This window comes from Aptenodytes patagonicus, chromosome 21 (genome assembly GCF_965638725.1).
Source record: "Aptenodytes patagonicus chromosome 21, bAptPat1.pri.cur, whole genome shotgun sequence".
In the NCBI taxonomy this organism is placed as follows: Eukaryota; Metazoa; Chordata; class Aves; order Sphenisciformes; family Spheniscidae; genus Aptenodytes; species Aptenodytes patagonicus.
Genome location: NC_134969.1, coordinates 3821069 through 3847050, shown reverse-complemented (window position 1 = coordinate 3847050; position 25982 = coordinate 3821069). Strand labels below are relative to the sequence as shown.

Genomic DNA, 25982 nt, shown 5'->3' with positions numbered 1-25982 from the left:
AAACACAAACTACAGGAACTCCCAGTCCCTATAAGAAATACCGCCTGAGGAAATTAAAACTAAGAAGTAGCTGAAGCAGCATATGCCTGCCTACACCTTAAACCCACATACACAAGCAGGAGCTGTAAAAACTCTCAGCGTTTTCCTACCCTGCGTCCTTGCATGGTGCATCCTGGCTTCACATGCTCATTTGTGACAGGTAATGCCACCCGGCATGCAAACAGCAGTTTAAGTTGTCCAAGTGCCCTGAATGACAAGAAGAAAAGCACAAGCTTCACCATTCAGGTTTGTTTCAAGTATATCCACAGCAGAAGCCCATGGATACAGATCAACCCATCCAGATCAAATGAAAAAATTCAGCTACAAGCCACAGAATCGGTATGAACACTAGTGCAGCTTTGTTACAGTGATGTAACTTCATTCTCAGTGAGCCAGCAATGCAGATAAACAGAAGTCATTGTGACCAGCAGAGCTAATAAAAGCCAATTTCCTTAGGGCACATGCTCTTGTCCTCAAGCACCCCTCTCTACTGCAGCAACCTCAGCTCCCCTCTTCACCCCATGAGCCTCCTGACACAAGGCAAGGTGCAGCAATGCCGTGACTTGTCTGGAGCTATGCGTATGCTTAGGCCAGCTCTGCTGCCAGAGAACAAGTACATCAGATGAGCTCTGCCCTCTAAAGGGTCTTCGTTTAGATCTCATAGGGAGATGATTGTCCATGATACTTTCTTCTTTAACTTTCCTCTTTGGTAGCTACAGATGGAAAACACTACCAAAATCTTTCAAAAGAAATTAATCCCCTTTTAAGAAAGCAAAGCTGAGACACTACAAATGGAAACAGCTTGCCCAACACAGATGAAAAATGAACTCATGGCCCCTAGGGTCAAGTCCAGGGAACTATTGTCTAGACCACCCTTCTTCCTCGTCAGGCTCTTCCCAACAAGAACTTCACCCCAGAAACAACTTCCAACGATTGTGCAGCTACAGAGTAATAGGCTCAGCTTGTTGGCTGTTCCCAGGGCCCAGCTCTACTGCTTTGTGTTTCAAGGCATTAAGTCTCTAATGAGACTCAAGCCTCAGGCAGTAAATTGTTCAGGAAGAAGACCAGGGTCTTCGTATTTTGCCTGGTGTCCCACAACAGCTGCAGGAGTATCCAGGAATTTAAGTTCTCCTCAGAAAGCTGTGCACATACAGCATGACATGTACAGAGCAGCTGAGCCTCTGGGAGAAGGCTGTGCTGCGCCATTCGTAGCTGCCGGGCACTGGGCTGACTGCAGCCGGCTACCTCGCCAGGAGGCTGGAGTGGGCTGCTCTGTATTAAGAACAGGAGCCAGCCGCAGCTGCGCTCCACATCCAGATTAAAGCATCACACAGCAAAGGCTGCAGCAGGCAGTAGGAGTATTGAAGCAAAGGAGAAACAGGAGCAGAAGCTGTCAAGGATGGAAGTTACTTAACGCTGGGAACAGGAAGGGGGAGTCAAGACTGCTAGGTCTGTATGGTGGGCAAGAGTCTGACCAACAAGCTTCCCGTTCCCAGTTCACGGCACTCTTCAGACTTGACAGGAGAAGGAAAAAAGGTAAAGATAATGGCTACCTGCTCCTGGGTTCTGCTCCCACTCCAACCACCAACTTCTTATAAGGTACTGAGCAAACCCAGTTCTGCGACCCGCAGTCCCATCTTCCTCATGGGAAGGACTGGAACAGGAGGCTTGAAATGCACATCAGATAGAGAAACCCCTCCACAGCCGAGCTCTGCCTTGCAGGCGCCTCTTGCAGTTGACTAAGCTCCCTCTTCAGCACACTATCAAACCTGCTGCCTTTGAGTGTTTCGCTATTAACAGTAGCTTCTCACAACCAGCTTTTTAAATCACATTTAAATCATATTAAATATAAAAATTTTAAATTTAAAATTTTGCCATGTTCTACATCTAGAGTTCAGCACCATAAATGCGTTCTCCTCTACCCTGCATTCAACCAACGCATGGACAGAGAAGGCCATTTTTAACCAGCATAACCTCCAGACTCATTAAGAGGAGCAGTATCACTTTAATCAGACTCTTTAAAATAAGAATCCCATGTGCAAACTGACAAAGTCATTCTCCTAGGTCCTGCCAAGCCCTTTGCCGTAGGCAAAGGAGTTGAGACGTCCCTTAGCATCAATTTTGTTTGTTTATTTATAAAGTTCACATGTTTGATCTTTGTTTAGCAACTGTTTTCATCTCTCTGTCCAGTGGTAAGAACACAGCAGTTCTTCTCTTGAGTCAAAGAATCATGAGTTCTCTTTTTCCAGCTCTGGAAACCATCCAGCATCAGCTTTGAGAGCTCATCAGAAATTTAGCAAGACCAAGTGCAGTAGGCTCTGCAGGGAGAAGGGTTGCTTACCTCCCGACTTCTCATTTCTCACACACAGTTAAAAGCTAGGCCTTTTACATCGCTTTAAGTTAATACTTTGCAGAAATTATCTCACAACACTTGACTAATTCACCTCCCCCAATCTCTGGTTACTTTTGAACACTGCGATCACGACCCTGAGTTTCTCAGCCACCACACACTTTTGGCAGTCTTGGAAAAATACTAACCCAGACTAAAGAGCTTTGTTATTGCCAGTGTTGCTGCATTTTTTTCATTAGAGATTAAACTGCTTTAAGTCTCACCACTATGCCTACTGACTTCAGGAGACCACCACAAAACCAAGCATTTGGGTGTGAACTATTCACCAGTTCAAGGTGAGTCTTGCTTTTGCAGAATGAATTCAATGAAGAAAGTAAAGCCCTCGAGCAGCAGTTCCTAAATGTTTGTGATTAAAAGGTCAGTCAACTTCTCATGGACCATTCACGCCGTTAGCACTATCCCCTGCTTCATATAAGCCCATCAAAAGCCCTCCTTGGCCACTTGGACCACCTGTGATCCACTGAGAGGAGTTTGGGAACCACTACAGTTAAACATATTCTTGATTAATGAGTCACTAGATCCACCCTCTTTCTCCCGGAGACTTTCAGAGACAGCAAAAATGTTTAGACATTCAGCTCATACTTAGCTTTCATTGTAATGAGTGTCCAAAAGCCCTCAGGCAACCACGTCAAATGAGTTCCTTTTCCATCCCACAGAATACAAAGGCTTGTCCAGGTTTCTTTTTCCTTCCATAAAAATCCTGACTACCCTCTGACAAATTGGTTTATTCCTACACCAGCAAGTACTCAACAGAGATACTTGCAGGGTCTCCTCAGCCTTTTAGCTACTGCATTTCGCTGCTGTTTATAAGAAAACTGAGTTGAGGAAGTAGTTAGAAAACTGTTTCTGGAATTTCCACACCACAATTAGTGAAGCTTTTGGCAAATAGTATGTTTTAGCCTCTTTGCAATAAAAAAACTGGAGCTCTGATAAAACGTGCTAATTGCTAAAGGAATGAACCAAGGCAAATCAGATCAATCTTCTGAAACGTGTGCAACAGCCCTCTGTAAAAAATGGAACACAGCTAACAAAATGCTAGTTTATTTCTAGGAACTTCTTAGTGAAACATCACAAAAGTAAGTTGATGAGTATCTAAAGTAGTATTTCCAAACAAGGTGCCAATACTTCAAGGCTAGTGCCATTAAAAACACATCTCAAGGTGAACCAGTGCTCAAGATCACTAGATCTCCCCCTGGCTTGCTACCAGAGACTGACAGCAATTTCCAGTACATTGTTAGGCTCACTTAGAACAGGGCAGAGTACAAACGGAAAGAAAACGATCACTTAAATATAACTGGGGTCTAGCTAAAGCATGTTGATGTTGGGGGGGTGGACAGGACACGGGAGAAGGGTGACACACTTCACAGTAGTCACTGCAATTCTCAGGCTGCGCTGCTCTCGGTCCTTATGATGAGGTGAACAGATACCGACTGCTTTCACAATTACTACTTATTATCACAGTTTAGGCAGTCCAGATCCTAAACCACTGGAGTTCATTACAAATCTCTAGACTAGTTTTCCTTGAGAACACGGCAACATTTTTGGAGAGGTAAGCCAGAGCTATGAAACCTGGATTCAAGCCAAGTTCAGAATTATTTGGATCAGAGCTGTCCCTGAGAACAGGGAGAATGCAGTGGTCAGAAACAAGTACGAAACGTTCAGCCTCACCTAGCTCCCCTCAAGCTCTTAAATTCTTTCCATTGCTCACAGTCAGCAGCTACACAGAACTCTTTGGGAGTGGGCTTCATAGCTTTCACTGAAGCCAAAATCCAGCTGTTTCTTGCTAGGACATCCAGGAGGAACCTTCCACACCAGACTGGGGAGTCACCTGAGGTATCTTAAAAACAAAATCTAGCAAAAAATATAAAGGTTATTAGCTAGTCAAAAGCAGCTCTTGCAGCGAATCATAATTATACAAAATACTTACTGCATATCCTAAGACTATTGCCTTTGCCATGCAGGACGAGCATCGTCTTCACAGCTCAACACTATTCCCTTTCGGTGTGCTCTTCGCATGAAGAGGGTGTTACATTACCTTCTGGTCCACCCTGTTGCTTTTCATGGAAGTATGTGACCAAACTCAAACAAGGCAACTGCAAATCTTACTGCAAAACCGACCTCTGATCACAAACCTCGCAGTCAGTAAAATAATAGTGATACAGGTATGTAATCCTACCAAGGGTTTAATTGCTGGATTTGCTAGTAACTTCAAGCACGTCTGTTACTTTCCTGCACATGCTCAAACTCAGATGATGGCATCCCAGATTACAGGCTCCAGGAATGCCTTCTGGATTCCACAAATTTCCTTTCAAAAACAAAAATCAGACCCCAGATGCACCTCAAACACTCCTAAGACAGACAAAAGATTGACATGATAATGCTTAGGAAGTTTTGAAGAGAACTTCCACTAGTGGCTGGTGGTCTTTGCTCTGAAGACCTAGTACCTAGTTAACATACCCAAATTAAAAGCAAGGGTGTATATGGTGTTTACCATGGCTAGCTGAGACATATTTGAAAGCAAAAGACAGTAAGGAAACACAGCTGAAACTCAGAATAAGAGCACTGAGTCTGAAATCCATGAATTCTGTAGACAGGATCGATTCCGTCTCAACCCTTGAAATGGCTATTTAGTGGATTATCTGGGTGGAAACAAGTTGAACCAAACATGAGAATTTTTTTTTATGTCTTTTTAATCAATTCTCACAGTTTAACTCTGAAAACCTAGTATTCCACAGAAAAACAAGCTACCAAAATTTATGTTCTTAGGAGTTTCCACTTAAAATCTGAAAAAACCCACTTTTTGTCATTTCTGTAGGAGAATTCAGTATTTCTCAACTTGTTCTTAACTTTAAGAAAGTTAAGTTCTTAACTTTGTCAAGGGGCATGACCGCTAGTTATAATGTTAGAACCAAGTCGTATTCTGCCTTAAGTCACACCACCACTGAAAAAAACGGAAGGCCAAAAACTGAGACTAGAATTACTACAAAGTTTTGTTCTGTAGTTTAGCACACCACATTCAAGTCGTAGCTTACACATGCGAGAACTGTAGTCTTCAGAAATAAGAGAAAGATCTGCTTGGTAGTGAAAATATAATTTTATTTTTAACAATAGCTGCCAGCAGTATACTGGTATATCTGTAAAAGATGTTCCAGAGAGTGAAAGACATAAGCAAACTACAATAAATTGTATCAACTCTTCAAGTATTTCCGCAAACAATGCTCCAATTCTTGATGTCCTGTCTTGGGAGTCTCGATATCCTATTCTGCTCCACTATTCTTCCATCCCTCACACCCTCTCCAGAAACAAAACATAATGGTTGGTGGCACAGGTTCTGAGGCAGATTAAATATTTTTCACTTGGGATAAAGCCGCCTTCTGAAAATATTAATTGGATGTGTTCAGATAGTACTCTGAGTGGCAAAGAGTAAAAAAAGTTGACTGTACTTAGCCACTTTTTGTTCTACATTGAGATAGGCATCAGTGGATTTGGCTCAAGCATCTTCAATTTATTCATGTCTGTGTTCCTTTGATACGAAATGCTAATTTGCTACTTTAGCATAAAAACTTGATTACATCTCTCTTCTTATCATGGAACTGCATGCTACTCTCAATCAGTTTAGACATGCCCACTGTGGAAAAAACACCAATTTTATGGGAAAATGCAAACGTGCAAGCTACATGGCTGTGACTGTCTGTGTGGGACATTAACCCAGACCAGCAGTGAACAGTAGATGGACAGGAAAGCTTTGGAGTGCATGAAATTGTTTCAGAATTCACATGCCTCTTGTTCAACAGGCAGCCCTTACACATAAGGAATCTCTTCAAGAAGGAAAGCTTTGTTAAGAAAAAAAAAATGCATATAGTATAATCTGTTCTCCCACACAAAAAGAGGGTGAAGATGATGGATTTTCCCTTCATGTTCAGGAAATACACAAGTCACCTGTTTTAATGGGAATTTAAGCATATTTCAGCTTGAGAATAAAGTTATTCAGCATGCTAATACATGCAACCAACTCGCAAACTGGAATGCCTACTTGAAAGGGTAACTGCTGTTTTTAAATTGTAGAAGGGGCTAGAAGCATCATTTTAAATTTAAACAGGGGGTAGATTAATTGCTGTTTGATGAAATTAAAAATGCATTTAAAGATCAGATTGTAAACAAGTTGACAGAAGTCAAGAATTTACATAGTTATGAAAGGGCTTTTTTTAATTAATGTAGCGCTGGTGATTGGGGCCAGATGAAAGTGCTCTGCCCACACCAGACGCTAAGCCTTTTACACGCCACCCTAGCTATAACTCTGTTATTCTGAAGGGATCACCTACAGAGGTGAAAGCTGCTCGCTCTCCATTAGATTCCTGGCCTCTGCCGAAGCCAGCAAGAGGTTGACCAGCTTCTGCCACACCACAGCAAAACTGTGCAATAGGAAGCCTAAAAGTTACCAACTCCTTTCACACAGGACAGTTAACAGCTATCATATGGTAACCGCCTTAGAAATTGCTAACCTGGTCCTCATTTGAATTACACCTATAAGGGAAAGGCTCCGACGCTCAATACTTCATTGTACTGAGATAAGAAATACATTAGTTACAGCAAAAGCTTTAACTTTGTTTACAAGCTTTCAGACACAATCAATAAAATACTTAATGCTGGATATAATGTATTACAATTGTTTGAAGATTGCCTAAAAAGTAGAGAGAATATATTATCTATAAAAGACAAGCAGTCTGGTATTTTAACAAGTTAAGTATTTGTGTGCATTGATATGCAGGCAGTGCACACACTAGAAAACTGCATGAAAGTGTTTTCATGCTCATATGCACATAATTGCCTGGTGTACTAAAGTGTGCACGCAACGGCTAATTTGCTTTTAAAAGGAGCGAGGCCCGATTACAACCTCAGACAACTTCCAAGGGCCATCCTGATCTAGCTTTTAAAGTAGAGTTAAAAATTTAACAAAGCTATGCCCACAATCACATTGCTTCCTACATTTTTGTTTTTAAAGGTTAATTATACAATGGCAAAGAGCACCAAACCAATGAGGGTTGGGGTGGTTTGTTTTTTTGTTTTGTTTTTTTTTTTTTACCCTGTGTGTCATTAAAAATGTTCTTCTCTAACAAAAAAGGAAGTAATTCCTTTTTCCAGATGTCACGTTGTAGCAAAGACTGAATCCCTACAGAGGATCATTATGGCTGAGAAACTTTATTCAGGATGAGAACGTGACATTAGAATACAGTAATTATTAAAAGGCTACAGTTAAGTTTTTCCTAACCAGGTCACTCTGCAGAATTTTCTTTCTGTGCCTGAACACCCCTGTAATAAATCATAATAGGGTCTAAGTGTATCTATGGTTGTCTTCGAAAGACATGTAACAGGATTGCTAACTGCCTTTATATTGGAATTCTAGCTCTAGGAAGGCAAGACAAGGCACCACAAGCCATGTATACAAATATGGATCTTTACCTCTTCTATGTCAAACTAACTTCATGGGTATATAAAGTAGCAAAAGCAGGATGCTTAGAAAAGTCAGGCTGGTTTTCATAAAGCCAGTGCTTACCAAAAAACTTAGTGTATAAAAGTGTTTATGTGAGCATTTCCATGTTATTGCAGAATGTTAAATATTCCAAGAACAACCTACCAGGAATAGCACTTTCCAGCTTCTAAAATCAGTTAAATATAAAAGTATCTTTACAAAAAAATAGGCATATAAGTCTAGCATTCTTTGGAGTTGTTTATGATGGTCGTTTAAAAATAACCTAGCGGTTTATTTCATGCATCAAAATCATTAATTTTAAACAAGAAAACTATTCCCTGGTTTAGAAATATTTGAAAATTGCTTTTAAAAAAATTGTAGTGCTATTCCTCAGTGTTGCTGTAAAAAGATTATGTATAGTAGTGCAATGATTATGATTATGCAAAATTGCAGTCTAGGTGCAGAGACAAGCAATTAGGATAAATTCAATGTAAAGGACTGGATTTCACACACCATTTCTTTACAAGAGTAATTAGTAGATTTCCTTTCAGGAAAAAATGCATACTGTAATTTAAGGCAAATGTTATCTTTAAAGGTCACTTTAGCTTTCTTCAGGAAAGAAAGAGCTTAAAAAAGTTCCCAGAAAGACTCCCACTTTAAAAGCTATCAGTGTTCAGTCTTGCATCACTAATCATTGCACTGCTATTCACCATATACAGTAGCTATTTATCAACTAGGACACTAACGTTTACATGTACTTTGTTTATGACAGCACAGATTTTGTAAGTAAATATCACCAGAAAGACCTATACAAAACAAAGGCTCTTAACTACCAAAAGGAAAGCCACTTGCAATTTTTAAGGTGAACAGATGGCAAGCATCCAGTTCTTCTGGTTTCGTGATGGTAAAGGGCATCCTGACAATTATTTGTTTGCTGCAACTCAAATTCGGGACAAATGTAGGTTGCCAATTTAAAAAAAAAAAAAAAAATGGGTTTTTTTTCCTCTCATCAAGCTCTTGAAGACACAACTAAATACTAACTCTGAACTGCAAGCTTCCTGCTACAGCACTCAAGGCTAGATTCAAACTTCCCTGATGTTTGAGGTCATTCAAATCCAAGTTTCACATTTGAGTCCATTCTCAACCATTACTGCGATTTCAAATTCAAGAGAAATTTTTTTTTAAAAATGTTGCCAAATATTCTGCAAATGGCTCTTTTGGATAATAAGGTCCCTTCTATATGTAAATAGGATAGACGAGCAGGTACAGTTCAACGTGTCACAGATAGGACAATTGTGTCTAGATCTTGGAAAAGCAATAAATTCCAAAATACATAAATATTCCTTGTACCATATAGCAAGACAGTATCCTAAACCAATTCGTAGACAGGGACCAAATGGTTGCAAAGAAAAGTAGTAGGGGCAAGATGACCCTTCATACTGAAGAATCTAGAGTTACCCCAGTGCAATATTAACATAACTGCATTAATGATATTCAAACTTGCTGTGAAAGGAGGTAAGGAAAAACAAGCCTATAATTAAGTTTGCAAACTTTAGGTAATTACTGTACCTGGTCTATCCACCATAACTTTGAATAACTGCAAGTTCATGCAAAAAAATTGCTATCTTATATGAAAAGAGCAGTCTGTTAGAAGCATTGTTATGGAATATGCAAGAAGTCATCTCTTTTGCAAGTGCTGTTTACTTAGTGAGTCTCTTGGCTACATCACTGTAAGCTATTTCAATTTCTTTGTCTCCAGGACAGGTATTGGTGAATTCATCTCTGCTATAAGCATTCGTCAGGTATCTCCAAATCCCTGTCATTTCCTTGGGAATCTCAAAGTCGCGGTATTTTTTGGCCACCACCTAGAACAAAAGAATTAGGTTATGAATTCACATCCTTCAACTTAAACCACTTTTCAATCTCTTGTCACTCTCTCGTTAAGCTATCCTTCCAACACGTACACTCAGAGTCACTTCCAAAGTCAGCAGAACCTGCCCCTCTGGGATATGCCTGGACCTGGCAGCATACTGCCTCGCTTAGTTTGTATTACTGTCCTCACCAAAGCAAATACTTCTGCACCCAGGCAGAAACTTAATCTGTGGCTCCATCTGCAGTACAAAACTGACAGAGATCACTGGAGACAGTGAAAGGCAATCAAACTGCAATTATGTAGGCACATCGTCACTCCTGTAGTTACCCTAGGCCACCTCCTTCTAGACTTCCAACTTTTTTTTTTAATACAATTTCACATTGTGTCATTTACTTTGTTGCTAATAGAGCAGTTTTCTCTACAGATGTGAGAAGACATTCACTTCAAACATTAACTGGTTCTTCTTCTACCTTCCTTCTTTACCTCATTCTTTTAAGCGTTGCAATTTCCTGAGACCGCACGGTCAGTGCTTGTGCCATTTTATCACCTGCCGCCCAACTTGTCTGCTGGTTCACACCTTCACTGAATTCAACTGCTCTATCCTTAAAGTCCTTGTGAATTACATAAGTCTTACACAATTTCATGTACTGTTAACACTGTAGTTAAACTTACATGGGAGCTTACACATGGTTGAAATGAGTTGCACTCCAGAATGTCATAAACCATAAGCATTTTGTCCTTCATTATCACATAACAACATACAAGTCATTTACCTTGACAATGTGTAGTTTGGGTAGCAGGTTACAGTCTGCTAATGTCATCTCATTGCCATCCAAAAACTTGCGGGTAGAAATTGTAATATCCTCCATGCTATTTTCATCTATCTCATCAGGAAGAGGAGAGTTCAGATACTCATCCAGTTTCTGGAGGGTTTTCAAGAGGCCACGTTCTAAGGCTACAGAGGAAGGAACAGTTTCAAGAACAAAAAAGAAAGCACGCACATTTCAAAGCAAATTATCATTTAGAATATTGATATTAGCACCAGATCTGAAAAGCAAAATCCACATCACTGTAGTACCCAGAACAGACCACATACTGAAGGATTTTTAAGCCTTGTACAATTTTTGTGGTAATACTCCTGCTGGAGCTGCCTTGGTGGTCACTAGTAACACTGAAACTGAACTGGAATCCCTTTAAATATCACATAGATGCAGGTTATTTAAAAGCTGGTTTATACATGAGTTTGCACTAATTTAAGATACTCTAAGACTGTCCACAGGTGTTTATTTTTGTTTTAAAAATGGCTTATCTGAGTTTCTTAAGACTATTCCTAACTGGCTTAAACTACTTAGAGTTAAGCTATGCTAGAGTTTATATTCATTTTAACGTACTCCGTGTAACGTCACGTGCTCAGCTAACAGCCAGGACTAAACACACAGACTAGTGAGGAGGTTTATAGAATACAGCAGCAGAGGGCAGCACACCCCACAAAATCGGAAAGTATTTCTCGGCTGTTTACAACTATTTTCAATGTCTCCATTTGAAATACAGCAGAAAGGCATTCTGATTCCCTGACTTAAGTTTTCCCTCCAAGTACACTGAGGACAAAAGATTTGTCCTAAACTATTTAAAGGTCTAATTGTGCATTCTTCATCTCTTATTGATCTCTCACCTTCCATCTACTACGTTCCCTCTGCACAGAAAAGTCTTAATCCTTAAAAGAAAGCAACACGAACTAAGCTTAACTCAGAACTCTTGAATGGGAGCCCTCAATCCTAGAAAGGTCAAATAATCAAGTGTGCAGAAAGGCCTCCCAGCAAATGCATGGGAACTCAACCACTGGGGCATGACACAAACTCTGCATGGGATTTGGTTCTGGATGTTAAAATCTTTTCTACTTAGTTCAAGAGTTTTGAGTGGCTGTTGCGTAGGGAAATTTCAATGCCAGGGGTATTTACAAACCACGCATACCCTACCAAAATTCTGACTGAACACTGCCTAATTGAAGTTCTCTTTGGAAGTGTTGAAATCTTTGTCTCTGACCATTAACTTTAAACCACAGGTTTAATTAATGAGACTCCTGCAAGTGTCCATCAACATGCAGCAAAATTTGTCAGACACTTCACAGTAAAGCTGCTCTGAAAAACACGAGACAATGAAACAACGTGCGCACAGCTATCGGCCCCCAGGCAACCTACCTTCATTAGCTTCTGGTCTAGAATTTTTGATAAATGCAGAAAATTTGGCAAATATATCCATTCCAGCAGTGTTTGATTCTGGATGCTTTGGTGAAAGTTTTAGGTACCTAAAAAGTAGAAAGGAGTAGATCTCCAGCACATTTAGCAGAATGATGCTCATCATATATTAACTAGCACAAAACAACCCTTTTTAAAAAAAAAAAGATTCTACATCATGTACATTTACCAATTTATCCATTTTCAGATTAATGTGGAGGACTTGCTTCTTAAGTGTAATATCACACACTTCCATTTAAGTTAAGATTTTTGAACCCAACGCATTTTAATCACTTTTCAGAGGAATACCAAAGCATGTTTCTGCTTTTCTGAATCAAGCATTTGTTTCAAGCACAGAGTGTCTGAAACAGCCCAGGGTCACAAGAGCAAGCTCCCTTACTCTAGCACAGCAGTGCTGCCAAGGGGGCAGATCACAGTTCTGCAAACAAAAATATAGTTAGGGATCAAACAGGTAACAAATTAAATACTATTGTCCATTCTCTGTTCACCGGAGATCTTTGTTTCTTTCATTTAGATTAATCATCAGCTGTCCCAAAATACCATGGACTCCAAATCCTTTAACAAAAAAGTAAAGTCTTGCCACACTAAAAAGACAAAACAGTTCAGTCTGCTAAAGGCAGTGTCTGCATTTTGCCATTGCCTGCCAGCTGAGGGAGAAGGGAGCCAACAGTTTAGAGAAAGCTTGGACACATTTCTCATGCTTGTGCTGTGTAATCTAATTATTTTTATAAGTGTTCACTATTTTCCACCATAGTTTCCAAATACTAAATAATCAATCTCCAGAACCCATCATTATGCTTAGTATGAAGGAATTAATTTTTTAAAAAATTATTTCCAAGTTGCATTTAGTAATCACTGGTTCTGTACAACTATCCACTGTCCATCCGCTTATAGAAAGCTGGAAGGAATAAAAAATATAATTTAACATTAAATACAAATTTCACTGATATTCCTGGTGAGAACAAGAAAACGACAAACTCTTGAAGACTTATCTAACACCTTACTACTAGAAGAACGACTGCACATACAAGTCTCCAAAAGGACAGTGCACATCCCCTTAAAACAGATTCCCAGTTTATTACGGAGTCAGGACTAAGTTTGTATAGCAGGCTCATCTTCATTTGCATTATTTGGACACATCATCAGAATGGCCTGCCCCAGTCATCAAAAGGAAAAGTCATTTAGTTTGAAAACTGAAGGAAGGATGACAGGACTCTACAAAGGACAATTTTAAAATAATCTTTAAAAGAAAGTATTTTTTAATATACAGATGAGGGAGCTGGAGGGAGGAAAGGTATGACAAGCAAGAACTCCAAGCTATTTTCAATGTCTATCTAATCTTCAGTTTATTGATGCTGAAGAACATCTTAATTAGTGCAGAAAGCTCCTTTGAGAACACTCCATCTAATCTAAGGTGACAAATTATCATTTTAACACTTACTTGGGTGGAGCCAAAACATCTTCCAGGAACTCTTCGATCTTATTCACATCTGTTTTCACTTCACCATTGTAAGTTATGAAGGGCGGATGAGTGCCTGGAGCCAGATTTTGAAGGTCTGCTGGTTTTCTAGGGTGAAATACAAACCAATACAAAAGTAAGCATGCAACATCCATGACCCTAGCTTTCATTGCTACAATCACAAAAGCACTGCCTGAGGTTTTCACATCCTTGCAGTTTTAGAAAGATATTACCAGTTTTCTTTTTAAAAAGTGAGTGTACAGCTTGATTAGCATTTTGAATATATACTTGATAACAATTAATTTCAAATACTTAAAAACAACTGCTTCCTCCTACCTCTGACTATGTTTTTTCTCAAGTCGATATAATGTTGACTAGCAGGGGGGGATATATGTACCACACACACATACTCTCTCTCTCCCCCCCCCCCCCCCCAAGATCTGCAGTACAGAGTTTATATATAGCGTAATCTGCGATCAGTGATAATCCTCCTCTTTTACACAGAGCTTCTCTGGAAAAAAGCAAGTCTGAGATAGACCAGTATGTATAAACCATTTATTATGTGCACACAGAATCTGGTTCTAGACAAGCTGACAGATGTTTAAACATCATGTTTAAAAATGATGCTTAAAGCTTCCTCCAGTGAAAAAAATATTTACAAATAAGAGCAGCGCACTTGGGCAAAGGAAGAAGAATCCCCGACATCAGTATGACTAGACACAAGAGAAACAGAATCAAGCTAAAATACTCAGACATTTCTAAATCTTAAGTCAGTTTTGGCGATACCTCTCACTATTTGCTCCAGCTCCTTTCATACTAATCCTTCTCAAGCTAAGCCAGTCTATTTTATAAGCAATTGGCTTCTCTCTCCTCTAGTTGTGCCACGATACTGTAGTGACAAGGAACAACACTGCAGGCATTTATTTAGAAGCCTAAGTGTCAGCTGCGCATATACACCTACCTGCTCATTCACCCCAAAATGCCTAACTTACTCTTTAATGTAAAGCTCTCACATCTGCCTTGTCAGCAGATTCAGATGCAAAGTTGAAGTCAATAACGAGATGTGGATTCATTACCATCTATAAAATCCAAAGCATCATCTAAAAAGCTGCAGCCAATTTTTCCCCAGTAAATCATCATGGCATTAGTTAGTCCCATGCTAGTGCAACTGTCTCAGTGCAAGCAGAAATAAAATTACAGTACTGCTTGGCACTTCTTCAGTAACAGCACTTAAAACTTCCCCCGATGAAGCTACTGACTACAGTCCAGGATGACTGCTCAGAAGGATGCAGTCTAACTTCTCTAAGAACCTCTTGCCATTTTAGAGGGCAGCATGCAACTCCTAGTTCCTCAGACCATCCCTGTGTACTAACATCCGACAGAACACGCGATCCAGATGAGGCACGACTGTACAATGGCATTTCTGTCAAGCTGACCAGAGCACACGCTACAGGATGACCACCACCTTTTGCTGGCATTATGCTGGATGAGGAACAACAAACAATACCGGATCCAGCAGAAAGTTTGCCAAGATAAAGTTGCCCCTTTGTTACTGTTTGAACAAATCCAAAACGGACTGTAACCCTTGAACTGGTTTTGTGCTTTCTACGACGTGGCCACATTTCTGAGCCAGCACCAGGCATCCAGAAACTGGATTTACTGGATACTGGAACTACAGTTCAAGAAAGCCTCCTGACTGTACTGGACAGGGAAACTAGATTAGTAACATACACAAACACGGTCATTCAGGGTAGCATGAGAAAGCAGTGTTTTTGGGGATAGCACTTGGACTCTGTAAACTAAGCACAGTTTACAAGTTTATCCTGTAGAAACATTGCTTTCAATTTCTTACAAAATTAAGAACCCCTGCCAGAATTTCACATCCTGCCCGCTGCTGAACCTTTTAAGCAGGGCAAACAGCAACAGTATATAGTGCCAAAGTGTACTTACGACAGATATGAGCACTTGGCAGTGTATGTAAAGCTGAATGAGAAAACTGGTTTTCATACTTAAAAACGTTAAGCACCCTGCTTTTAGCCAGGTGACAGAAGTCTTGTTAATACAAGAATTTAACCATTTTCAATTTTTAAGCTTACAAGAAGTTATTTCTCACTAATTGTTGCCATTGCCCTCTTACTTTTCGGATTTAAAATCTGTCATCGGTTAATGCTTTAAGTAGCTTAACACTTCATTTAAATACAGCTTTGTAACCCACAACAATTACAGGAAGTCATTGTGGCTCACTTCCAATTTTGCATGTTGGCTAGATAAAATTCCTCAAAAGGAATGTTATTTTAAAAACAAACACAGGCAAGCCCACCAGATTTGCAGTAACGCTATCAAAGGAAAGATTTTATTTCAGAAACAGACTAGTCTAAGGAACTAACCAAAAAAGTTTTCCAAAGAATCAGAGTGCATCTCAAGGATCCCAGAGCATTTTATTAACCCCTCCTGCCACACCAGTCAGACCACCTGTATCTTTCAAGAAAAAGAAAGCGGAGATTAACATCCCACAGCCAAAGCCCAAACACAATACAGGGTTTGACTTCCAGTTCGCTATTCTTGCCAGTAGATCATAAACAAACGCTGGTTTACCACATACAAGCCACAGCCTTTAGAGCACCACGAGTACACAGGAATATCCTTGAAAGGCTAAGAGTACAACTTCCCATAATAGTCAAACAAGAAGGCAATGAAAAATATTATAGTGAAGTTTACTTCAGAGATAAAACTGGACAGCTTTTTTCTTAAAAAAAAAACAGAAAAACCCAAAACAAACAAAAAAACCCAAACCCAACAAAACAAAACAAAAAAAACCCCCAAACTTCTATAACCACTCAAAGCAATTCCATGACAGCTAGTACCTGCCCCAAAGGTTACCGGGGTATTTGGAAGTAGGGCCACATGCTTAAATATCTGGCTATCACTACCTAATTAAGTGAGCAGGGGCTTTAACACCGGAGTTAAGGTATAAACATTTCAGGGCTTTGCCACAAACCAGAAGAGCAATTCGCATTCAAATAATTTCTTGAAGATCAGACAAAAGCCAGCCCCCAAATGTAATATGCTCTACAGTGATTTATAAATTACACAAGTACTGCAAGGAATGTCTGAAGAGTAATGTGGAAAAAAAAAAAATGCCAGCAAAAAAAAAAAGCCCTGTCTCCAGTTCCCAAGCAGTATTTAACTGCTGAAGTTGCATTCACTTCTGGGCAGTCTTTAATATTTACTAATCTCTTTATATAATCTTTATCTGTCAACATAATTGTAAAACCACACAATCAAGATGTTTAAAATAAGATTTCAAAACTTAACTGAATGCAAGCTGGCCTTGAATGTTGTTACAAGCCCAACAAACGGTTTATGTACTGCAACTCTGCTCTAGTCACCAGAACAAGTCAAACCTCTGAGCACTGAAACACTGCTTCTGAAAAGGGAAAGAATAAAGCCTCTGTCTGACTAAACAGAAGAAATGCACTATTTCTTTGAAAGGGCGGTACGTCCCACTTCGTTTGCCTATGTGCATATTTTTGTGTCTTAAGAGTAAAACTGAGAACTGTAAAACGTTCTTTTGTTAGTACAGTATGATGTCCAATGCGATTATGGAAGGGAAAAAATACACGCCGCAGAGTCAGTCAAATCAGACTCAGTTTTTCCTGTGTCCCAAGTTACTTACTTGTGAACTTTTGTACCCAACCATGACCTTTTAAGCCTCACAAACAGACAGAGCTTGCCTTGCTGTTGTGCAGAAATGATGCTATGAGGCCGAAGCATGGTTTGCAAGTAACCCCTTTTTCTTTTTTTGGCTAGCAAAATAAATTCAGATGCTTAAAACCATTACTACCCAGCTCTTCAACAAGTTTGTGTCTTTAACAGGAACAAAAAGAAGAGAGGGTAATTGGCTTAAATAAAGTACTTGTAAAAGCAGTTTCTTGTGACAGTATTAGAGGTATTAAGGCACCATCTAGCACCTAGTATCATTTCGGTAATGCTAACAGGGGAAAAAACACCATCTGGTATAAAACATTTCCACTTGAGCAGTTAGCTGAATTTGACGTTCTGCAAGCTACACTACTCTACAACTAGGTACTAGACAATCCAGAATGTTAAATTTGTATTTATGAAGCTTTAAATAAAGTCTAAAAGGAATTAAGTTTGTATCAACATCTATTCAAATCTGAATTAGCTTCAGTGGTCCTTCTTTTCCTTTACCAGAAAATACATTCAGTGTACAACAAAAAAGTAGAGTTCATCTGACCTATTCCCAGGCAGTTTTTTAATTTTGCACTTATTTTGTGTTTTCCCCTCCCCGATATAAAAAAACCTGAAAAAAAGCTTTCCTTGTATAAGAAAGGACAATTTTAAACTTCTGCAACCAATTTATATTCTAAAAGCTAGTCTTACATCCCATTCCCTCATCCAATTAACTCAAAGTTGCCAAAGGGACACAAATAAAGCCAATTCATCAGGCATCTTTGGCATTTTAATGATATCTGTCAGACTGGTTCACCAGTAAAAATGCTTCCAAGTATAAAATGTCTCTTTTGACCTTCTTCTCATCCCCCCTCGCCCCAATAACTGCAACAGGTTAAATAAAGCCATCATTAAAAGTAAAGGAAGTCCAAAACTACAAGCAGTACACAAGCACAAGTTCTACTCCTGAGGTTTCCACAAACCACACGCAGTGCTAAATGGAAGATATGATATATTTGGTTTATGTGTGCTGGCAGCAACCATTATATTTGCAGTAAAATCCCACACTGGCCAGAGAAGATCTCTGAGCTGCTACAAATGCACACACAGCTGACAAAAGCTGCTTTCTCCCCCTCTGAGTGGTCTGCCTCAGCCTTACTACACATGGAAATATTTAATGCTAGTTGCCAGCACCGAAGCAGCAACTTCAGTTATTTTTAAGAATCAAAACAAGTCACCTCCTTCAAAAAAATTACAAGAAGATGTTAAGTCTAGCAGGGTGGTTTCTTTCTTACACACTTTACACTTGATTTGTTGGAGAACACTGTATATTTCTATTGGCTTTATTTCTGAAAATAAGGTTTGTAAGCACTGGCAGTCTGTCCTCTCTCCAGAGAGTTCAGTGACTAACATTACATTAGTGCTGTGAAAACATTGCTTCACACCAAAAACAAATACAAGGCCTCTGCTGAATTTAGCATTACCACTTCTAATAAAAGTACACCCAACCTTAGGAAATTAAGACTCCTGGAGGCACATCTCACCCTTCTTAGCCACTAAGGTATTCATTTCACAGATGGAGAAGCTGCAATTTAGGTGACACACGGCATCATGACATATCTGGCTAACACTACACAAAGGCAGAGTATTTTACATTTTATTCCTACCCACTTCACTTCTATTTCACTTGTATTTACCTCATGGACAGATATTTTCACATTGTTTTTATTCTTATTGCATGATAAGCAATATTATCTTAAAATCTTTAAAAAGAGGAGTAGGCTGCACATTATTTGTGACAGTTATCCAATTATCATTGGAGATTTGATCAAAGATTGGTTGATCTAAAATACCCATCCAGCAGTCTTCACTTGTGGGATCTCGATGTGAAGTTAGCAAGATTCAGTATTCAGTTATAAGAGACTTCATGTCAGCTATTATTTTTACAGAAGAGCAGCATCATTTTAACAAATTCAAGAGAATTTCAGACCCATTCTTTTTGGTTACAGGTACTTATAAATAACCATCAATGAATGCAGCATTTACATCAAGGTTGCCTCTTAGTATTTATGAGGACAGATTTTCTTCTTCATTTCAGAAAATAAGCCATGCAAGATTTAGAAGCCCCAGACAAACATTTGTTACACCAAGCGTACTGTACTCTTGCTTGTCAGATAAACCAAGTATTTCTTACCTCTTCAGGTCAACTGTTGTGACGCTAAACACCACTCCCTTCAGCCAAAGAATCATGAACAGCCTTTGAGAAAAAGGACAGTTTCCTATGCTTTCACCATCACTACCAGCCTGCAGAAGAGAACAGATCATTAATTAGAAGGTAGGACTGTGCCATCTACACATGCTCACAATTACTGAAAGATCTTTATTTAAAGACAGACCCAGTAACAAATCATGGGTTTTATTGCCTGTATAGTCTTCACATCACTAACTCTTCCAAAGACCTAACAAGCTTACAGTCAAACCTAGTACCATCTTGCAGGAACACTCCTTTGCTCTCAAAGTCCAGCTGACACACCTGGACCAGATATCCTGAAGGTATCGCCATATAATGCACAAAGATGAGTATCCTCAGAATATTTAAATACACTTCATATACCGAGAAGGTATGCATGGACTTCTGCATCATTTTGTTTCACTCTTTTTTAAATACTTCCACCTTCCAATGATTTTTTTGCTGCAGACATAACGAGGATTTTATTACAGCAAAATTTGCACATTTATGAAGTCAACTAACCTATTCACTTGTCATGTCCTCTTAACAGCTGCCCACAAAATGTATCAAAACAAGATTTCAGACAACAAAATAAGTTGTCTTTCACACTGCAGATGATCCAACTGCTCTTAACAGTCAAGAAAGGGCAACTAATCATATTCCTCTGAGCAGCCACACCTTCTGATGGCAATGTTCCAATGCCAATACTGTTCTTTATTATTCTTTTTTTCTTCTTCTACAAGGCATAGCTAATTAATTGTAGTCATCTTCCAGTTTATTGCTTATTATCTCACTGTATAGTGCTACAGCGAGCCAACTGCAACCAGGAACTATGAATCTTTATTGTATTGCAGGTGTTGTAAGGAAAGACATAAGTACATAGAGACTTCACTGACAATAAAGTAATATTCCAAAGCCACTTTTTATAGGCAATTTATCAATAAGTCTTTGTCCTACCACAACAAAGGTCCATTACATAGCAACAGTAAGCCACTCCAGGGCACCCAGTGATGGCATGCATCTCATGATTGCTCTGACAATGAAGTATGTATTGCTGAGTTGGAAAATTTTAGTTTACAGTGGGCTAGAATTAGACATGCGAAACCTTGAATCTTGTTATCAAATTCAATCCTCTGAAAAGAAAACTGGTTCAGTAGTTAAAACAGCCACATATGTCAGATTATCTTGACACGTACTTTACAGTAGATGAGTTTCAAAGGATTTTGCTTATTATTATTAGAGTACTTCCAAGAATAATTTTAATCTGTACAATTCTCAAAACCTGGCTAATTCTTGCATCATTACTATTACCTGTTCCCTAGGCCATTTTAAAACATATGCTGGCTGTACCCCTCAGAGAAATGACAGAAAACAATTATGTTCACTAAGCACAGGCTATTTAGAAGCAGAGCTACACAAGTGGAAGCGTTGAACACAAGGCCTTAGTGTTGTCTGGTGGAGATCCAGTGTTTTAAAAAAGAGGGGGTGAGAGGTGCTGGGAAAAAGGGAAGAGAAGAAAAGCCAACAAAAAGTATCATCACAAGAGAACTAAGCTTTAGGACCAGAACTAACTAGAGCAAGGTTTAGACACTCTGGCAAAGGAAGTGCTTTTTCTTCAATTCTCTGCCAGTTCCCAGCCATGCACTGAGTGGGGGCCACGGTGGGGAGAATGAAGAAAGACTTTGCAAGTTAAGAAGAGTAACAGTAGGATTTTCTACAGCAAGATTTTCAAAAGAAAGTTTTTCAGTGAAATTGTCTTAAATGCAGAAAGCTATTTTATTTTTTAAAAACTCATGGTGCCTTTGCAGATAAGGCTGAGACTCCTTTAATAGTTGTCAGTAAGTACCAGGACATGAGGATTCATAAACTGATTTATGTTGCCTCAAGCTCATGGTCTCATTTCTACAAGTATCCCTCCTGTCAGAGCTGACTATCCTTCTGAATACTTTGTTGTGGAGAATATATAGAGCCATTTTTCTTCAAACCTTTATTAGTGTCATTAATGAAGATTTGAACGAAAAAAAGAAGTTATCTTTCTGCCATAAATTACACATTGCCTCCTTTATCTTTGGAAAGTAAAGTAAAACATGCCTCAAATTAACGACACTAGATTGTCTTAAAAGCTCGCATGTGACTTCTCAGTGTTCAGGAGACTAAATTCTAAAAGCATCTACAAAAAGGATAAAACAGAGTCAGTTTGGTTACTTTATACTAGCTCAATCCACAATTACCTACTGTGCATGTAACTGCTATAAGGATTCTAGCTCCTATATGGATTAATGTGTTCCTTCCTCACAAGATGCTTACATGAAGAAAGACTTCGCTCTGCAGTCTATTTCCAATAGCTGTATGCTTTTCTGGATGTTAGTATTTAACGGCAATGCCATCCCTCCAGATAGCAGTGTGTATTTCAGAATTTTCCACTATAGCTACATTACTGTGTTTACTCTGGAACAGACGTTTCCTGCAGGTAAATTATGCCAACGTAGATTTATACTCATCTACCTTTTTTTTTTTTTTAGGTATGCAAGATCTTAACTTCCTTTGAAAAATCATATTGAAAAAGACAACACTTCATTCCATCTAGGGAAAATATATGTTTTGTACTGCCCAGCCTAATTCACACTTTGAAGCAGAAGCAATTCTTTGATTCAGAACTGATCTCAGTCTTCAAGTTTTATGGCAACTTCAACAATGCTACTTAAACCAAAGCACACGAGTTATGCTGCAGTAACAACACAGGCATGCACGGCCCCATCCAATTAAGCTTTACCTCACTCCCTCTGATGGAAAAGCTACCACACATTTACTAAAGAGTAAAAGGAGGAATGTGGGCATTCACCAAAGTGCAACACCCTAAGAGCAGAAAGCCATACCTTGAGGCACCTCACAGGAACTGTTCACAGGTGACTCTCTGGATCTGCCACTGGCTGCCACACTCAGCAGGTCCTCAGCCCGTTTTGCTCACACGAGCCGCACTTAACAGGAGCCAGTACACGACCTAGTCAGGATTAGCTCTCCTCACTCTTCATCTTTTATTTAGCACTTCTGACCTCAAAACCAGAGACCACAGCTGGTGCAATACGACATATATTGCCAGAGATCTCATCTGATATGGACTAAGGAAACCTCTGAATAGAAAAAAATAAAGGCATGTAACCAAAGGAAGAATCATTTGGATGCAACTGCCTGCCATCAACGTACAGATGATCCTCAGCACCAAATGAAGTCCAGAGGCTTAGCTCCAGTACCACACATCCACAAATGCGATTGAGGCATTTCCTGAGGAGAACATTAAGTTAAATAAGCACTAGTCAGCTCCCCTAATTTCAAACCAGTATTTGAAAATGCATTAATAGTGTCCTAATGGACAATAGGCAAGCATCTAGAAGACAACTAGTTTTTTTACAAGTCACTTTGTTCATTTGTGAGTTGCAAAACATGACTTTAAAAAACTCATTGCAGAGGGCTGATTAAGAGCTTCAAAGCTTTATGATCCATCACCAGATGTAGAAAGAAGTTACCCAGAAGCCGAGAACTAAAATACTTCTGGTGATAGCATCAGATGAAAAAGCAAAATGGTTCCCCTATGCACAAAATAGACTTTTTTTGCAGACAGAACCAAGTATGAAGATTTGTTATTACAAAACTTCAGGGCTTTTCCTGAACTCAGGAGTTAGTTACAACATCAACCAAGTCTTTGGCTGCCCAGGGTTTGCTACCTGTCAATGTGATAGGGAAAAGCAGTGACCTTCCATCAGCAAAACAAAGTTCTAAGAGCACAGGAAAAAAAAAATTAATGTTAATGACTGAGAGATGTTGAACATTTTTATATCAGACAGACTTTGGAATTTATCAGCTGCAACAACAATACAGTTTGAAAGAAAGTTAGTGTATTGGATTAAACCCCATGCCTTCTTTCATATGATATAATTCCACCATGAAGCTTTATTATTTCTAGTAGAATATTGAAAAATTGCAACCAAAATAAACCAAACTCAGATTCAGAAGGCAGTTTTGTTTATTGTACTACAAAAAAAAAAAAAGACATCTTAGCCCATCTGGAACCCAAAGCAAAGCTACTTTTAAGTCATAGAACTGAATGAAGAATTGTTTAAAATTTAAGGCATAGCACTGAACTGTGGCTTTCATTAAGGTCCATTTTCCTAAGCCAAAACCAATACCAAAACCAAAGCGACCAACGAGGACCAAAAAAGGTCAAATGCATTTACGCTGTAATGCCAACTCGTACCAAAACTTTTCTTCTCTCCCAACACAAGCATAACATTCGAAATGAACAAACAACAAATAGCATCTGCTTTTGTTTAAGCAAGACAGGCTTTCTGGATTATTTGAATCAGAAAAAAGGATTATAGCCCACTAACACACAGTGCTTTGAACAAAACCTAATGCATTTTCAAAGCTGCAGCTGAACAGCTAAACTGAGCATAGACTTTTATGTCTACATCCAAACGTTTGTCCCACTTCTCCTCCAAAAAGTCCCAAGTTATTCTGAGCACATACTGGAAAAGGAATGCAGTCAGAATGCCAAGAAACTTTTGGCTTCAGTGCTCTTGAACCAAGGAATTCTGCTATGTAACTGTTTGCCCGAGAGGCCCGTTTTCTATCTTCTTGTATTTGATGCACTGAGAGCTACAGCACAGATCTGTTACAACCAGTCATCAAGAGCAACACCATGCTGGCAACGCAACACATTATCCTCCTTCAGTCACATAAGGATTTTTTTTCAGAGGGAGACGAGTTTGGTAGATATTTCTGCGAGAGTCAGTTCTCACTCTTGGTTTTCTCCACTGGAACAGAGCTGTGCTGGCAGTAAACTGTAAACCTTTAAATATTGCAAGAATATTCTGAAAACTACATGACTAGTCATGCAGGGGGTTAATCATTTAAGAATTGTTGCTTAAGCCCACTATTAGAAGCCAGAAACCTGCCATTGCCTTGTCTTGGAATTCAGGCCATAATATTCCAGGATATTTTCAGAGTCTAATCCTCATCACCATCAGAGTAAAGAAAATATTAAATGTCGACTTCTCTATACTAACATCAGCCCGGATTATTTGTTAATTCAACAAGATTATACTAATTCTATACTGAGAAGCTTTGAGTTTTTATTTCAGATTCTTTCTAAAACCAGTCTAAAAATCTTTACTACTAAATAATGCCAACCTTCCTACAATTAGGGCTAATTTTCCGTTATCACTACCAAATCAAGCTACCATTATCCACTGAAGGACACGTACTCAAGATCATCATCATACATCTATGTTTCACTGAATGCCAGGTTTTCACTTGTATGGATTAGGACCAGACAGAAAAAAATGCAACACCACACACAGCAAGGAAACATGGTATTTTTCACTTGTGAGTATTTTGTTAAGGATTATACTGATTGAGAACTAGCTCTGAAGAGCCTGGCTTTAACTTACCACCAGGGAAAGCACCCTGCCAAACAGTGTTTAATTTGACCATGACCCGTGGCCAACTCCTGCCATGCTAGAGATGCCATCAAGCAGTCTGAAAAGCTAACAGCTGCCATAGAGGATTTATCGCTGTAAGAAAAAAAACTAAAGATATCCAGTTGCCTTAAACAAAGTTGTGTTACCCTCCACAAACTGACTGTAATTAAAAAATCTTCTGAAAAGGTGGCAAAACAGACCTTGTTAATTGTAAGATGTGACATGGAGAAAGAGCTGGGCATACATACACCCTACAGTATTATGTGAAAAACAAACAGGGCTACTTTTTAAAGAAACCTAAATAAGAAAGCAAGTTCAAAGAATGAAAGAGTTACAAGGCAGTAAAACAAATCAGTATGCTCACTGAGAAGTCAACCTGGTTTATCATAGCCACAGTAAAACTACCGGCAACTCCCAATGCCAAGTAACTCAGCTCATGCAAAAGTGCCAGCTACTTGGGGGGGGGAAGAAAAAAAAAAATCTACTTATCCCACTGTCTGGAAGATTGAGCTTAGCTGATCCAGCCAATGCGGAAGCCACCTCCTCCCCTTCTCTTCCCCTGAAGCAGTGATTTCATTCAAATGAGATTGGTTTTCCCAAAAAACCCAGAGAGTACAAGTAATCATACATCTGTTTAAGCAGCTAAACAAGCTAAGAGAAGAAAAAAAAATCCATTTTAATTGTGAAATGTTTGTCTTTACAGCTGCATAAAAATTAACTTGACTCCTAACACAAGAACCTGCACGTATTTACTCTACCAAGGTAGTGCTGAAGTTTACTGAAAGACTAACAAGAAAAATAGACAAGCAAAGAAACACGTAAAAGGTCATAGAGCCCTCACTATATAGCATAGATCTGAAAGACTCACGAGTAAAACAGAATTCTAGATATCTTTGGTCCCAAAGGCCTGCAAAATTGTTTCAAACAGCAACCAGTTAAAAAGAGCACACTACAGGTTCCCCAAACTGGATCAAATGACTGCAGAAATAATAGCAAAGTCAAAGTGCATCTGATGAGAAATGTAATACAGTTCAGTCTCTGCCTACTTAAATAAAACAAAAGAGCAGAACACTAGA

At 39.1% G+C, this 25982-nt stretch overlaps 1 protein-coding gene across 1 annotated transcript in view; it reads right to left on the bottom strand.

Moving 5' to 3' along the window:
• Positions 1-5524: 5524 nt before the first annotated feature.
• CLIC4 (chloride intracellular channel 4) overlaps positions 5525-25982 on the bottom strand; it is a 33152-nt gene continuing 12694 nt past the window's right edge. Inside the window, exons 2-6 of the mRNA XM_076357171.1 lie at positions 19394-19503; positions 13489-13614; positions 11991-12097; positions 10566-10747; positions 5525-9784 (exon numbers count right to left, since the gene is read on the bottom strand). Coding sequence (XP_076213286.1) covers positions 9620-9784; positions 10566-10747; positions 11991-12097; positions 13489-13614; positions 19394-19503 — 690 coding nt within the window. The 3' untranslated portion in view covers positions 5525-9619. The remainder of the gene's footprint in view (positions 9785-10565; positions 10748-11990; positions 12098-13488; positions 13615-19393; positions 19504-25982) is intronic.